Source organism: Elephantulus edwardii, unplaced genomic scaffold (genome assembly GCF_000299155.1).
Source record: "Elephantulus edwardii isolate Elephantulus edwardi_28Jun2011 unplaced genomic scaffold, EleEdw1.0 scaffold00055, whole genome shotgun sequence".
NCBI classification, from domain to species: Eukaryota; Metazoa; Chordata; class Mammalia; order Macroscelidea; family Macroscelididae; genus Elephantulus; species Elephantulus edwardii.
In genome coordinates this window covers 12,510,439-12,526,673 of record NW_006399805.1, presented here as the reverse complement: position 1 = coordinate 12,526,673, position 16,235 = coordinate 12,510,439, and the positions used below count along the sequence as shown (strand labels likewise).

At 49.4% G+C, this 16,235-nt stretch overlaps 1 protein-coding gene across 1 annotated transcript; it reads right to left on the bottom strand.

The window, feature by feature from the left end:
- Positions 1 to 13,643: 13,643 nt before the first annotated feature.
- LOC102876987 (taste receptor type 2 member 41-like) lies at positions 13,644 to 14,579 on the bottom strand. The gene has a single exon (XM_006887256.1). It carries the CDS (start codon positions 14,577 to 14,579, stop codon positions 13,644 to 13,646), a length of 936 nt encoding a protein of 311 aa, XP_006887318.1.
- Between the last annotated feature and the right edge of the window lie 1,656 nt (positions 14,580 to 16,235).

The following is a 16,235-nucleotide window of genomic DNA, read 5'->3' as shown; positions in this document are numbered from 1 at the left end:
TGTGCATTTGTGAGAGGGCACATGGAGGTGAGTGTGGACGTGTGACTGTAAGTTGAGGGGGTACACGTGTATGTGAAAGGTTGTTGTATGTGAGGTGTGTGCACAGGAGAGGCAGGAGGACCGCCATTCACACTCCTGTGTTGTTGTTGTTGTTGTTTGGCCCCAGCGAGTCAGTTCTGCGTCAGCGACACCTTGTACCCCAGCATGGACCGCATCCTCCCGATTGCGGCTGGACCTGAGCCTTCTCTGTAGATAATGAGGAAAGAGTTTTCTTCTGGACTCTAATTTTGATCTTTGACTTAATCCAAAATATGAAATGACAACCGTCTGTAAAGATACACACCCAGCAGAAGCTGAACAGTAAACCAGGCGGGGGAAAGGAAAGATGAGTGAACTCAGGCCGAGGGTGCACAGTTACCCCATGAAAGTCGTTCGTGGTAAACTCTGTGCTGAGCTGCATGTGGAAGATTCCCTACAGCCAATCAAAAGGGAGAAAGGAAAGGGGAAGCTGTCCAATGGCCTAATCCACTGTGCCTCTGGGATGGAGCGGGCCTGAGGCCAGAGGGCAGCGGTCATCATGTGACTCACACACGGCCCGCCCAGGGCACTGGGGCAGGAAGTCACACAGTCCTTGTCACAGAGGAGCAGCTGTCCATGAGAGGCACTGTGACACCACTGGGTGCACACCTCTTCAGTCTCCTGTGACCAGGGGTCAGAGGTGCAGCTGGCAAAGGGCCTGAGGGCCCTGAGGGCCGACTGGACAATGTGGTCAGAGCCCACACCTGACCAAACACAGGCCAGGCCACACACGGCGAGGGAGAAGCTGGGAAGGAGCCCACGAGCTCCAGAAACACTCGTCTGTGCTTCCAGTCCACTGATAAGGCTTGAGGAAAGCTGGTGCTTCAACCTCAGGCCGCACAGGGGCCCTGTCACCCCAAATGATAGCGAGAAGGACTTGTAAAGCCACTCCATAGCCTCTCAGATCCAAACACAACTCGTCTCTGCTTCATCTTGCTCACAAAACAGAAAAACTTAACTTGGGAAAGATTTGAACTTGGGTTTTTTTCACCTGCTGAGAAAATGCCAGCGAGCTGGGGAGAAGGGAGTGAATGGGCTTTAAACTTTGCAGTAGAGCTTTTTCAGTTAGCATTTCAGACCTTTGTCTAAACTCTTCATTCTTCTCCACGATTCCCAGTCATCCATTCCTTTCTCCAGTCCCTTGCAAAGCCCTTCCCCAAGCAAAGCCGCAGCACTGGGTTTGGGCCCCGGTGCTGCGTGTGGATCAGCAGAACAAGCTCTTTCTCCTCCCAGGCTGGTGAGAGAGAGAGAGCGTAAGCATTTCGAACTAGATGCGGTTGTGTTTATCCATCTCACACAGCTCTGGAACGTGCAACTTTGAGTCATGTTCTCTGAACCTTTTCACATAGCCTGGTGGCTAACAGGTCACCCAAGTAACTTTGCAGGCAAACTGGTGTATGTTTCTGAAAAAATGTTGTATAATGTCAAATATCATAGTTGTTGTTTTGTGTGCCTTCGAGTCAGAACCAAATCATTCCTGACCCTCAAATGGGTTTTCAAAGGCAGTAAATTTCTCGGCAAAAGACTGCCCACCTTCTCCTGTAGAGCACCTAGGGCATTCAAACCATGGGCCTTCGGGATTGCAACATAGCTTCTTTTCTTAAAAAAAAAATTATTATTCTCTTTTGTGTATGTGTACCGTCAAATCAGATCTGATTGCCCCTCCTTCTCCAGCTGAGCATCTGGTAGATTTGAACCACATACCTCTAGGATTGCAGTTCAGCTTCTTGCCACTAGGCCACCAGAGCTCCTTGTTAAAACATTAAACATAATTAAAATATACGTTTTGTTTGTAAAATAACACACATCCATTCTCCATGGCAGTTGTGCACACAGGTAACTTGTCCAAAAAAGACATCAATTCATTAAAATGCAGTTTGATAAAAATAGGGGGTAAAAATATCATTCCAATTACTCCCACTGGGGAAAAAAAAAGTCTCGTGCTTCGAAAGCCCATTCTGAGCAGAATGATTCTTGAGGTGATGTTTCAGAGATGATTAAATGAAAGAAATGATAGGAAAGTTCCATATGAACACTTAAAATATAATTCACAGCTGAATATTGACCACAGGCTTCCATTAATTTTGCCATAAAATGATGAGCCAAATAAGAGAGTTAATTCATGGGATAATTGTGCCTAAAGTTCACCCGATTTTTCAGACAAAACCCCAAACTGAGACACCATGACTTCCAATGTATTAAACAAGAAGTTAGAGCACATTTGCCTTAATGTGATTGAAGTGAAGACTTTGAACAGGTCACTCCCCTCGCTGCCTGAGGCCTTGATGACACTGCCTGCCTTGGGAATGTCTTCCACGTGCTCCCAATGTTCATCCTCTTATCCTAACCCTTCCGCCTTCCGAGCTTTATCCCTGGAAATACGCTGCTTTTTTGGTCTTTTGGTTGACTCTAGAAGTATGTTTCTCCCTGGAGTTAGCGATCGTCTTACAGGCATGTCTGCTGGTAGGCCAGAAGTAGAGCACAGGATGGTTCCTGTCCAGGTGTGAGGGTGACTAAGGGCCATACTCTTGGGGTTCCACGAGTTTACCAGATGTAAGCTTTGCCTTTTTTAGAATTTGAGGGTTTTCCCTACCTTTTCCTCCCACTCTATCAGAGCTTTGCATTGTGATCTCTGGAGAGGTCTGCACAGGCAACCGGGCACCACCATCTAGTGCTTCGTGGATCTCGGCAGCCCAGGATCACACGGTTCCACTGTACAATCTTTGATTTGCTCCACTTCACTTTGCGCTGATTGGAGAGAGACTAGTAGTCACAGCTTGGATGACCACTTGCAAATAATGCCTATTTTCTGTAGAATGTTTATCATGTAGGGGACCAAATCCCTGTAGTTTCAAAGTATTACTCTGATTGCTCCTCAGGATCCAGCCCAGAGGGAACCCCAAATATAATGTTAATGAAGAAGGTAGTGAGGCTGGAGCCCTCATTCCGTGAGCTCATAGTCTTGGGTACAGAGCACTCACGTATGGGGTCTTCACCACAAACTTTAAACAGCTATGTAACTACCTATAAACTGTTATTTATCAAACAATAAATCAAGGGGCTCTGGTGGCCTAGTGGCAAGAATCTGTGCTGCAATCCCGAAGGCACAGGGTTCGAGGCCACCAGCTGCTGCGTGGAAGGATAGTCAGTCTCCTCCCGTGCGATTAACTGCCTCTGAAAACCTGTCAGACGGTCAGCTACAGGTTGGTTCTGACTCGATGGCACACAATAACAGCAACATTAAACAATAATACAACAGTGAAGCAAAAAGGATAAAAATTTGATAGGGGGAAAAAAGCTTACTTGACTAACTTAAAATCCACAAATTCTTGGCTCTCGATGTGCGTTCCAACCTTTCTAGAGTGCACCTTCATTCATCTCGGCACAGTTCACAAGGCAGGAAGGCGGAAGCAACCTAAATGCATAACAGCAGAGGACTGGGTAGACCAGCATCTGGCTGTCCGCACAGCACGACGGGCTCAACCAAGCACTGGCACCTGCTGGGGTGTGGGTCACCTTGAAATCATTATTCTCTCATCATGGGGGTGGGGGAAATATGGCCCTAGCTGCAAAATCTAGACTAAGCAAGTGCACAGAGATCACGATTAGTCAGTGGTCACCACAGGTGAGCGAGGAAGGGGACGGGAAGGTGTACCCGGAGAAGGCGTGCTCCTCCTAAGGGCAAGAGGAAGAGTTGCAGACAGAGAGGAGCAGCTTGTAAACATGATGAACTTAACTGACGCCATTGACTTGCACATGCAAAAAAGGTTGAGAGGGTAAATGTTTGCCGTTTCCCCTCATTTTGTTAAATGTTTAGCAAGGTATTTTATCACAGTTTCTAAGAAAAGCTTCCTGAAAGCACAATCATGCCAAGGTATTTAATAAGTTGTTCTAATACTTTCTCCCTTAGTGAATTTCCGGAAACCGTATCATGAAATGAAATATTATAAGGCTAATAATATTTTTCAAAGACATTTAATGTTTCACTGGAACTTGTTTATCCAAGACTTAACCTAAACCATGAGGAATACTTTGCATGAAAGTATATGTCTAATTTTAAAATAGAAAAAATGTAAACCACTATGTCATAAACTTGGCAAAGTCCATGTAATGTGGTGTGGTAAGGGATCCAACTTAAAATGCTCATAAAATTTTTATAATATTTCATTACAAATTTAGCAGAAATATGATATTATTACAATAAAAATTCTTTTTACGAAATCTGTAGAGCTGTGTATGCAAAAAGTAAACTTAGAAACCTTTTCTTTGAGTCTTCAGGTTTAGGAAGAGAGATCTGACTTTGTAAAAGTTAGTCACAGTCAAAGGACATGTCCCAGCATCTGTTCAAAAATGACTAGACAGACGAGGAAACAAAAATATGATTCATCAGTGGAACAAGTCAGCGAACACTCGGACACAGAGCACACATTAGCAGAGAAGTGCTTTCTGATAGCTACTGTGGACATGCTGCAGGTGATCCAGGAGATGAAACGAAAACACAAACATGAGAGAAAAGGAGAACTTTTAAAAGAACCAAACAGACCTTCTAGACATTGAAAAAGGAAAAATTAACTAGATGGGATCATTATTTCAGGCAGAAGAGAAGGCCAGTGAATCTGATGGTCCAGCATTAGAATCCATGCAATAGGACAGGAAGAAAGAGTCCTGAAAAAAGGAGGAATCGAACTGTGAGATCTTGCCGAGCTGACTAGTATAAGTGTCACTGTGCTCCTAACACAGGAAGAGAGACTTTCAAAATGGTTAAAGAACTATGGACTGCAGTATGGCGCTTCTCAAAAAGTTGCAAATGGGAATACCATTTTACGCAGCAATTCCACTACTGGGAACATACCCCAAAGAGGCCATAATTGCCACCCAACCAGATATATGTACACCTATGTTTATCGTGGCTTTGTTCACAATAGCAAGGAGTTGGAAACAACCTAACAACGAATGGATAGAGAAGCTGTGGTATATTCACACAAGGGAATACCACACTGCATTGAAAAACAAGGAATTCATGAAATATTATACAAAATGGGTGACCCTGGAGGACATTATGCTGAGTGAAATATCTCAGTCACAAAAGGACAAATATTGCATAGGGCCACTGTTGTAAAATGGGACTAACATCGGGGTTGGGGGGAGGCTGAGAAAGATGGGATAGATTATGTATACTGCATTGAAATAGATGAGAGAGAGAACTATTTAAAAGGGATATATGATTAGGTATTATTGTCATGATAGGAGTCCAGGACAAAGGCTGAATAGTGGAGTGGACTTGGGGGAGGGATTGTATAACAATGAAAGAATTTTTCTTTTACTTTTCAAAGAGAAGAATGAACTTGGGGAAGGGGAGGGGGCAGGGAGAAAAGAGTGCAACAATGAATGAATGGAAATTCAAAATCTCTGTAAACGTTCATTAAAATTAATAAAAAATATATATATTTCAAAATGCTTGAAGAAGCAATGGATGAAACTTTTCCAAATTTGACAAATACAGAAACACATACATGTATTATTCCAGAACATCAATAAATCTCAAACAGAATAAACACGTGTACACACACATCCACACATGCTCTCGCACATAAGCATGTATGTGCAAAACATGCACACACACGTGTTTGCATGCACATGCACTCACACCGACATGCGTGCATGCATACACGCAAACCCACGTGTACACATTCACTCACACACATAAACAAACACACTAGGGAATAACATACCAAATTGCTGAAAATGAAAACATAGAAAGCAGCCAGAAAGAAAAAGTCATATTACGTTTAAAAGAACACATTATGCTTAAAGATGTATTATGTTTAGACAACAATTAACACAGGATACTAAGGGAGTGAAGAGCTAACGGGCCGAGCAAGGAAGTCTCTGCTCACCTCCTTTTGCAGTTTATTCTCTTCATAAAAGAACAAGACAAAAACACAGCAACCCTGTCAGACCAGGTGGACTCTGCTTGCGAGGCTCCAAATCCTCCAGAAGCCACCCCTGCACCTGTCCTGAACAAAGCAGCTGGGAGAGTCAAACCGCCGGCCTTTCCAGCAGCAGCCTAACGCTTAGCGCCCCCGCACAACCAGGGTGCCTGTGGTCCCTTCAGAGAGTGAGCGTTTGCTTGCTGCCAAGCTCTTGGACATCACATTCCGCGACCACAGCTTGGTGTCTCAGGGTGCTGACAGAGGACAGAGCTCTGGAGGCGTCTCAGACCCTGAAGCAGGGCTGAGAGATCGGGCCTAGGGTGTACTGACAAAGCCGGTGTCCTCCTTAGAGATTCATTCCTACAGTGGCACCTTCTGGCCAGAGCAGGACGGGAAGCAGGAAGCAGAAGGCCATTTCCCTGACGTGGTGCGGGTGGTCCTCCTCCCTGGTCCTCAGGACCCAGAGCAGAGCATGGAAGCGGCCGCTCCCTCCTCCCTCCACCCTGGTTCCGTCCAGCCACCGCTCCAGTTCTGGTTAGAAAGATGCAAACGCGTTACCCTTCCATTCCCTTTGCCCTTGAGACCCTTTGCCCATAGACAACACACTGGTGTGTACGCAGCTCTGTCCTGAGGACGCAGTAGTTTGTGCCTGGGTCCAGGTTGTTGGGGAGCACTGCCTTTAGGCCAGGTTGGGAAGCTAAGTGTGGGGACTAGCAGACTGTAATGGTCACAGCAGCGCCCACGGCCAGTGACAGGTGCCGAGCAGTCCCAGCCTCCAACACCTGGAGGCATCAGAGTAGGGAGCTCCTCAAAATCTGGAGTAGGAGGAGGTGGGGTTGGTTTGTGCCCTTTGTTTGCACAAGGCGACAATGACCTCCTCGTCCTTCCATGGGCAGAAGGCCAGCACAGGGCACACAGGGAGCTGCGGGCCAAGGAACTAGGCCTGAGGCAATAGACGCACTTCGCCAGGATCCGAGTCGCCCCTCACGGGTGCCATCTGTGGCCCACCAGTTTCCAAATACTGTCCCTGCCAGTCACTGCTGTGCCAATCCATCTTTTATCAATCACTTATTTTACAGGCAAACAAATGCCAGCATTTTTCCGGGGAAGCAGCGTAACCACAAGGAACTGGGTGGAGAGTTGTAGCTGATACAGTTCTTTAGAGCCAGGACAAGGCGGACCCACCCACATGAGAGAGGCGTGAGGCCCAGCCTGGGTCATCCAGAAGCAGGGCCACCTATGGGCACCACGTGCTCCACCAGGTGATCCACAGGGGACCTGAAGAGCCAGGTGGCAAACCAGGTGATGGTGCCCTGTGCTGCCATGGGCTGTGCTGACGCTGGAGGGCTCAGCCGTGGAGAAGGGAATTTGGACCTCAGCCCGGGAGGAGAGCTGGTCCCCATCATGGGCCTGGGGGGCTCATGTAGTGTTTGTGCAACTGTACTCGTGTGTGTGTGTGTGTGTGTGTGTGTGTGTGTGTGTGTGTGTAAAATGCACTATGCTTTAAAGGCCTAGATAAATGATGACTTCAGCACCTCTGGAATCTTTATAGCGCTGGACTTTTCCCAATAAAACTCAACAGCAACTTAGAAAAGTTCAATATTTGTGGCGTGAGCTGCCATCCACAATCACAGTCTTCATTCCACCCCGTGCTACATGCCACCTTTCTCATCTACAGTCCATCCAAGGCCACAGAGAGCAGCAGCTCGTCTGCCATCACTGCTGCTTGTCCCGGCCAGCCCAGTGTCCTAGGGCCTGACGGCGTGAGTGCAAGGGAAGAAAATCCAGTCAACAAGTGTGTTGTGTTTGCTCTGGAAGACAGTTCTGGCATTTCCTCAGAAAGCTGACGTAGAAATGCCATATGGCCCCGCTATTCCACTGCGTGGTATATACCCTGAGAGGAAGAGAATGGAGGCACAGATTTGTACACCAGTGTTCAAGCAGGGTTGCTCACCATCGCAAGAGAATGGAAGCAGCCCAAATGTCCTACCACAGTCGAATGGATTGAGAAACTGTGGTGCATTCACACAATGGATTACTATACAGTACGCAGGAGCAATGATTTTGTAAATTATTACCTAACTAGGCAGGGACTGGAGAACATTATGCTGAGTGAACTAACTCATTCCCATAAGGACAAATACTGTATAAGACCATTAGTGTAGAAATAGGTAACTAGTAAAATGTGTATAAGGGTCTAAGGAGGGAGGGGAACAAAGGGGTGGGGATGGGTGGGGAGGAAGTTAATTATTAGGTTGCACGGTTTGAGGGAGGCAGTGGGTTGGGGAGGTGGGAGGGAATCCAGGGTGAGGTGAAATGTAGTCAAGCTTTATAGGTAAACCAGTGTAAAATTTAAAAAAAAAAAAAAGAAAGAAAGAAAAAGAATTGCAAGAAATAAGAATAAAGTCTGTGTGTTTCATCATGCTGAGGGCCAAGAGAGGTAGTGCAACGTGGGGCCTTTCTCCACAGTGTAGGGAAAAATACTGAAAAGCAAAAGGGAGGGAAGAAGTTACAAATTAATCCAAAAAGAGCAAAGTGCAAGGAGGCAGCATCTGGTTACTAGCTACTACCAGGGAGACTTTCAATCTGGTGACTGGAGAGACTCACGTAATTTGCCGAAGGATTGAAAGGGAACAAGATTTGAACCCGGCCTTGGCAAATGTCGACTTCAGGCACCTTAGGGGGTGGGGGTGACAGTGAGAGAAGGGATGGACTCAGGAATGTCTGGGGAATGGCAAAATTTCACTTTGAGGAGGTTTGGGGAGGAGGTGAGGCTGGAACATGGAGTGCGCACAGCAGGGGCTCCGCTAACAAGACTTCAGCCCGGGTGGGAGAGCGCAGGCCTTCACATGGGCAAGCCCAGGCCCCCCAGCCCGCCCAGGCCATTGAGTCCGTACCTCCTATCAGGTTTTGAAGCTGTCAATCATTATGGGAGGAGATTACCCATCTTTTTCCTGTGGAACAGTGAGCGGGTGGTTTCGAACCACCGATCTTCCAGTTCTCAGGGCAATACCCGTGTGCTATGCACCAGCATCCTCTACAAGGCACTATCTTCCTCATCGCCAAACTGATAACACATCCTTTTCTCTTCTTTGCAAGTAACACCCTCTCCTATTTTCATGCTGGAGGGAGTTTGTGAACTCCCCCTTCCCATGACTCCAGAAGCCTTCAAAGGCCCCGTAGAGTTTCAGGTCTAAGGCCGGGTGAGAAGCTAGAGGGTGTAGAGTGGGAGCTGTCTAGAACATGTAGAAGTGAGCAAACGGATGGCAGAGTGGACAAGTAAACAAGGCGTGTAGATGGAAGGGCGTGATGGCCAGAGTCCCCTTCTATATGTGAGAGCCCTCATATTTGTTACTGTGAAAAGACAGCCACGCCACATGGGTGACATCCGAGGGGTGACAGGAAGCAGGACTCTGTTGGTGTCTTGTGAGTGTCTCCTGTGATAATAGCCCTGCCTTTCTGATGTCATCCCATCTCAAGAGGCCCCCACCTGGGGGCGTGGGGGTGGGAGGGAGTTGTGGTTTGCAGGAATTTGTTCTGATCTTGATTCACCAAACACAATCTAAGTTACCAAAGCCTCCAGAGACGGCAGCCGAGGCCAGTCGCCCAAGCTTTCCTTTCTTTTTTGTGATTTGAGTGAAAGTTTACAAAGCAAATTTCCCATTCAACAATTCATACAATTTCTGCTTAGTGACGTGGGGGATAGTTGTGCAGTGTGACTGCCCCTTCCCACTTCACTTCCTCCCTCTCCTTCCTGCTCTGAGTTCCTTTTGGGGCCAAATGCTGCCCTTTCAGTCTTCCGGTGGTTGGCTGTTCTAAGGAGCGTGCTCCTTGCTGGTGGTGGTGTTCACCTTGCACATGTCTGTTGACTGCAAAGTGACTGTCCAAGCAGAGATGGGGGGGGGGGCGGTTAGTTCCTGGTTTGAAGAATATCTGAGGTTCAAAGACCCGGGGTTCCACTACTTTTTTATGAGATCTGTCAGGACCCAACTGACTTTTAAATACAAAGGCCCACCCACCAGATCCTGTTTGCCTACACAAGAGGCTTACCACCCACAGCTGATTGTAAATGAAATCAGAAACAGCAAATCAGCTTATACTTGATTGCTAACACAATCAAAAATGCCCAAACAGCTGGAGAAGGGTGCTGAACATCCATGGACGGACAAGAGAACGAACTGATACGTCTTGGAGAGGGTGCAGTTGTAGTGCTCTTTGGAGGCAAGAATGATGAGGCTTGACCTGACATACTTTGGACATGTTGCTAGGAGGGGCTATTCCTTGGAGAAGGACATGATGCTGGGAAGAGCGGAGGGTCGGCAAAGGAGAGGAAGATCCTCAACCAGGTGGATAGACACAGTGACTGCTGTAACGGGCTCTTGTGTGTCAGGAAGTGTGAGGATGGTGCAGGATAGTACAGGGTTCAGATCTTTTGTTCACAGGAGTCACTATGAGTCATATTCAACTTGACATCACCTAGCGACAACAATGACGATAACAACAAGGTAGAACTAGTCTGTTCCATGATTGGATTTCTTTCTACATTTTCCTCCCATTCTGTTCAGGAGGGTCTATGGCCCCAGGAAGAGTTGGCTGGGCACCATCTAGTTTTTCTGGTCTCATTGTTTCCTTGAGCCTTTTCTGTTCTTACGTTTCCTTTGCTCCAGAGAAGAGGCCAGTAGAGGCATTATAGATGGCCACTGGCTGACTTTTAAGATTCTAGTCACGGTAGGATATTGAGCATTGCCTTGTGGATAACAGCATGCCAGCTGATGTAGCTGTCCCCAGAGACTGTGCACCAAAGTCCAGTGACTCATTTCTTCCAAGTTTTTGCTTATATTTCAGAAGTTTTCAAGGCCTTGCCCCATTTGCTTTGCTAGATTTGTACGTGTATTTATATCCGAGTACTGTGTAGAAATGTCCTCTTCCAGACCTATATGTAGTGGTGTTTGTAGTCACGTTCGCCCACACATGCCTGGTCAGTTTGTGCCTCTGCCCATGTACCTGCTTGGAGATTATCATTGACACTGCAACTTCTGTTGCCTGATCTCTTGTCGCCGCTCCAGGTCTCCCTTGGCCTTAGAAATACTAAGCAAGCCTCCACCACTTGCTGTGGTTGGCTTTTCCCTTCACTCACATTAATGTGGCATTTCCCTCTGCTCCCTGGTAACCATCCATCAGAGAATGTTTCTCTATGTACATTTGACTTTTATTAATCGGGGCCTCATGTAGCATTTGCCCTTCTGTGATACCTTGGTCCACTCAGCCTGACATCCATCCTGAAACGTTAGGAGGTGTTCCAGGGGTTTCCGCTCTTCCTGAATGCAGCACCACTCTGTGTCGTGTGTATGGGGCACAGTGAGTGCATCATTTCATCTGTTGTGGGTACTTGGGGTTTTCCATGAAAATAAATCAGTGCTTAAAGCACAGGAGAACAAAACTCAGAGTCCAAGATGGTGCAGAAGGTGACCCCCTCAGGTCTCCTGGAGAACAAGGAAAAGAAGGGAGGGAGTGGTACTAAAGGTGCTTGGAAGGAAGGTGGGTAATGGCCCTTCGGAAAGACCTGGACTTTCCAATGGTCTCCAGCAGGCTCCCCGATGGAGTTCCTCGGCTTCTCTGAGATGTTGTCCAACTCCTCCTAACCCCAAACAAACATAGTGTGGGGACCTGGAACCCGACTGTTCTGCAGAATGTGGGACCCATGGCAAGTGTGCTGTGCAGACTTCAGGAACTATTGTCTAAAGCACCATGCTCAGGTTAGCCCCAGCCCCAGGAAGCCTCCCATGCACCGCGATCTGCCGTCGGCCGTGCCCCGCTGCACCCAGCACTCCAGTGAGCACTGAGCGATTCTCTGTCCCTGATAATTATGGGTAATGAGACCATTACTACGGAATTATACTATTAATGGGCTGTATTTAATTTTTAATTAAACTCAATAATTACATAATGTTAAAATCTATTCTATAATAAATATACTATGTAATTATTATATATAATACTCCTAACTACCATCATTTTCTCCTTTCCTCTTTATGCCTTTAAGGGAGAAAAAAACCACCAGAACACCTCCCATCCGTTTTCTCTCGCCTTCCTTATTTGATATCAAGATGCAGGTAAGAGAATAAATTTCTCATCTAGGATTATGCTCTAGCGAAGCCTTTCCCAGCGAGTCCTTATCTACAGAGTTTCACTTCATCTTGATCATGTTACATTTGCCTCACACACACGCACACACATGTGCACACATACCTGGACACATGCGTGCATGTGTATATTCACCTATACACTACATATGTGCACATGAACAGACACACATGTGCGCGCGCACACACACACACTGGTTTTGAACCCACCATTCACCGCTTAGAGCTGTACCCATCTGTTCCCATGAGGCTGATAGCTTGGAATTCCTGTGAGTCGATTCCACTCAGAATCCACCTGATACCAACGAGATTGAACAATTACACACATATACATACGTGTATGCTTGTTGTTGCCACACATACATACGCTGTTGCTGTTATGTGCCATGGAGTCACCTGTGACTCATAGCGACCCTGTATACAATAGCTCTGAAGCCTGCCCTGTCCTGAGCCATCTCACTGACTCCAGCAGTGAGTTTACCCTAGTTACGCTGTCAGTGCACCTCATCCTGGGTCTTCCTCTCCTCTCTTGTCTGTCCTTCCACCCTCCCTCCATACACACAGCTATTACATGTAGACATAGATGCGTTTTTAAGAAAAAAATTTGAGCCTACCTCAGAGACATCCAAAATTGTTTCTAAAAACCTTTGCACTATAATTGGAGCAAATAATTTTAAAGCCAATATTTAAACATAAAATGGAACAAGATAACTCTCCTTTTTTTAAAAAAAGTAAGTTTTTAGACAGACACTAAGTGAAATACTTGCATCTTTGTTTTTCAGAATGAAAATGTCATGTTTATTCAATGCAGCTGTGACTTTGTGACATTTGCTTGGGATAAGGAGGGGGGATGTCCCAGGAGCACTGAAAAGGGAAGAGCAATGACAGTGGCCTTTCTCTAAAGGAATCCTAGGCATGGAGATGCCTGGCTGCACTCAGATTTCAGGGGGAAGGAAAATCTGAGGCAAAACAGTGGGAGCGAGGAGAAAGGGAGGGTGTCCGGTGATCATGCATGGCCCTGAGATTCTCCAGGTCGTGGAGAGCAGAGGCATCCCCACAGGAAGGACCCCTGGCCTGCTCTCCTCTACTCTGGTCCCTCCTGGTGGCTATTCCACTCGCCCTAAGGTCCCTGCACCCTCCCCCTCACACACACACACACACACACACACACACACACACACACACTTTCTCCTCCTTCCCCCCAGGCAGATAATACCAGTTGGAACAAAAGTCATGGCTGTGAGCTGCAGGCAGCCATATGACAGAAGGGACAAGCAGGAAGACGCCGCGATTGTCCAGTCTGACCTGCTGGACAGTGTGGGTTCCCGGACCTTTCCTCACTTTAACAGAACCCACAAGAGGAAGCCGCTGGGAAAGGTCAGGCCCCCTTTCCTTCCCAGCCCAGCACTGTCTGCCCACTGGCCATCCCCGGGCTGTGGGCTGTGGTCCCGCATCCTCACCGTTTTCTTGGAGGATCTGGAACAGGCGCCTAGGCCTCCCAGAAGCCCCTGGCCAGCAGCAGCAGCTGCCTGCACGCCCCGCGGAGCTTGAGGTTGCCGAGAATGAGAATGAAGGGATGGAGCGAGGTGCACAGGTAGATGAGAATCTGCCAGGGCCAGTACCAGTCGCTCTCGGAGGTGAAGAGGCCCACCGCATCGATGATGAGGGACACGAAGGACAGCGCGTACAGGGTGAGGAAGGAGACCAGGGCCTTGAGTGCGCGCACGTGCGCCTGGGCGCGTGGGTCCTGCGGGTCCTGCGGGCGGGCGGCGCGGGGCCGCATCCTGCGCACGTGTCTCCGCAGCGAGCTGATGAGCAGCGCCATGGAGGCGAGGAAGAGCGAGCAGGGCACCGACAGCGTGGCCAGCTTCAGCGGCAGGAAGTAGTGGATCTCCAGCCTATGGCTCCACTCGCGGTAACTCCGGTTCCCCGAGAATTCCCCCATCAGGAATCCGTGGTACATGGCGTGGTTCCCCCAGAAGAACAGCAGGGTGACCACAGTGGACATGGCCAGGGAGCTGAGCAGCAGCCAGGGCACCGAGGCGGGCAGCCTCCACTTGAGCCAGAGGAAGGCCGGGTGGCCGAAGCTGGCGATCTTGGCGCAGAACAGCACGCTGAGCCAGGCGCCCAGCCAGAAGGTGGCCGTGTTGAGGAAGTCCCAGTGCAGGCCGAAGAGCTGGCGCGCAGGGCCCCTGGAGTACTGGCCCAGGTGCAGCGCGTAGTACAGGTTGTTGGCCAGGCCCACCCACTGCAGCCCGAAGCGCGAGCAGCCCAGGCTGAGGAGCACCAGGTCGGCGGGCAGCAGCCGCCCGCGCCGCCGCCACTCGCCACCCAGCGCCAGCACGATGAAGCTGTTGGCCGCGATGCCGAGCAGACACAGCAGCACGAAGAGGAGCATGAAGAAGACGCCCAGCACCGGCTGCATCCCGCGGTCTCCGCACCGCACCATCCGCCCTGGAGCCTTCGCGGGGAGAGGCTGTGTGCTGCACCGGCGGAGAGAGGACGCCCTGCAGGGAGGGAGGTGCCTGCAGGCCAGGACCGTGGGATGCAAATGCTTGCGGGCCCGGTTACCTCCGCCAGGTGCCCCTGATTTGCCTCCGGGGTTGCCTGCGTGCTGCCTCTGGGGGCATTAACGCCTCAGGTCTGTGGGGGTGTCAGTGCCTCCCTGATTGCCCTGGTCCCTGTGAACATCCCCTCCCAGCACAGCAATCCAGGCTCCAAGCTAAGAAGCAGCAAGTTGGGGGGAGACCCTGTGAGCCTGGGAGCCTCAGAGCGGAGCCTTGTGGAGTGGGCTAGGCTGCAGACGGACATGTGGGCCTGCGGGTGGACCCATGGGCCAGGGCAGCATTGGGCAACGTGGAGCAGCAGGGCCTGTTTTCTCCGGAGCACTGGCTAAGCTCCCTTAACTGTCAGCAGCGGGAGGAAGCGAGCAGGAGAAGGCAGCTCCCCGGAGGGTGGGTTCCCGCAGGCCCCTCACTGCAGGTGGTCACATCATCAGGATCCATGGCCTCCATCTCATGCCTTTCTGTCCACTTTTCTTCACCCCAGGCCTGGGTGTTTGCTTACAGCTATTCGGGATTTGCGCTTCAGTGAAACCCTCTCCCTGCTGTACCTAAGAGGACTGAGGCCTGCTTCTTGGGAAGACCACCCTCAGGTCTCCAGCCACCCACACAGACTGCTCCTGTGGGCTACATCCTTCCTCAAGCCATTAAAGGGAGGTGTGCCTAGGGAAAGGTACCCTGAGATGAGTTTCCACACCAGCTGTATCCCAACAACTCCTCACTTTGCAGGTTTTGGTGCTGAGAAGCAAGCCCGACCCACCTAGGGGGCCTGTAAGGCTGGACAGATGCCAGCTGTCCTCAGAGACGCCTGAGACGCTCTCAAGTGGAGCCATTTCAGAGATAGGGGAGGAAACAAGGGGGTCTTCACTGCTGGCTCTGGACAGGGTGGGGGTACAGAGTGTGGCACGATTTACTGCGATGAGACTGAAAGGGTCTTCTGTGGAGGCAGCATAACTGGGTGGTGGTCCTGTAGAGCGGTCCATGCCTGTCGGTGCCCTCATGAAGGGGGCACGAGGTGTCAGCCTGGGCCTTGCTGAAGAGGTACGGCTGGAGGTACAGGCTTGGAGTCAGGAGCACTGATGTGTGTTAGAAGCTGTTAAACTGGGTGAGGTCACTGGGGGAGGACACAGACGAAGCCCATGAGGCTAGAGTCCAGCCTATACCTCCTCTCCAGGGTCCGGTGCAGAAGACTCGGAGTGGAGGGGCCCCCAGCTCAGGTTCTAATCAGGGCAGAGAGCGTGAGAAGCCGGGTGGCCGGGCCAGAATGAGGAAGATTCTTGTCCTGGAGATGCGCACAGGCAGCACGGTGACTGAGGGCCACAGGGAAATGCTGTTTTGGAAGATGACCCCGGAATTTCCCCTCTGTTGAGACTCAAACCCAGAAGATAAAGCATCAGTGCCTGGCCTTCACTCTGTGTTTATAGAGAGAGAGAGAAAGTGTGTGTGAGCTTATGTGTGTGTGAGAGAGAAGAGGAAGTGTGTGAACAGAAATGTCAGGAAGAAACAGCGTGTGTGTGTGT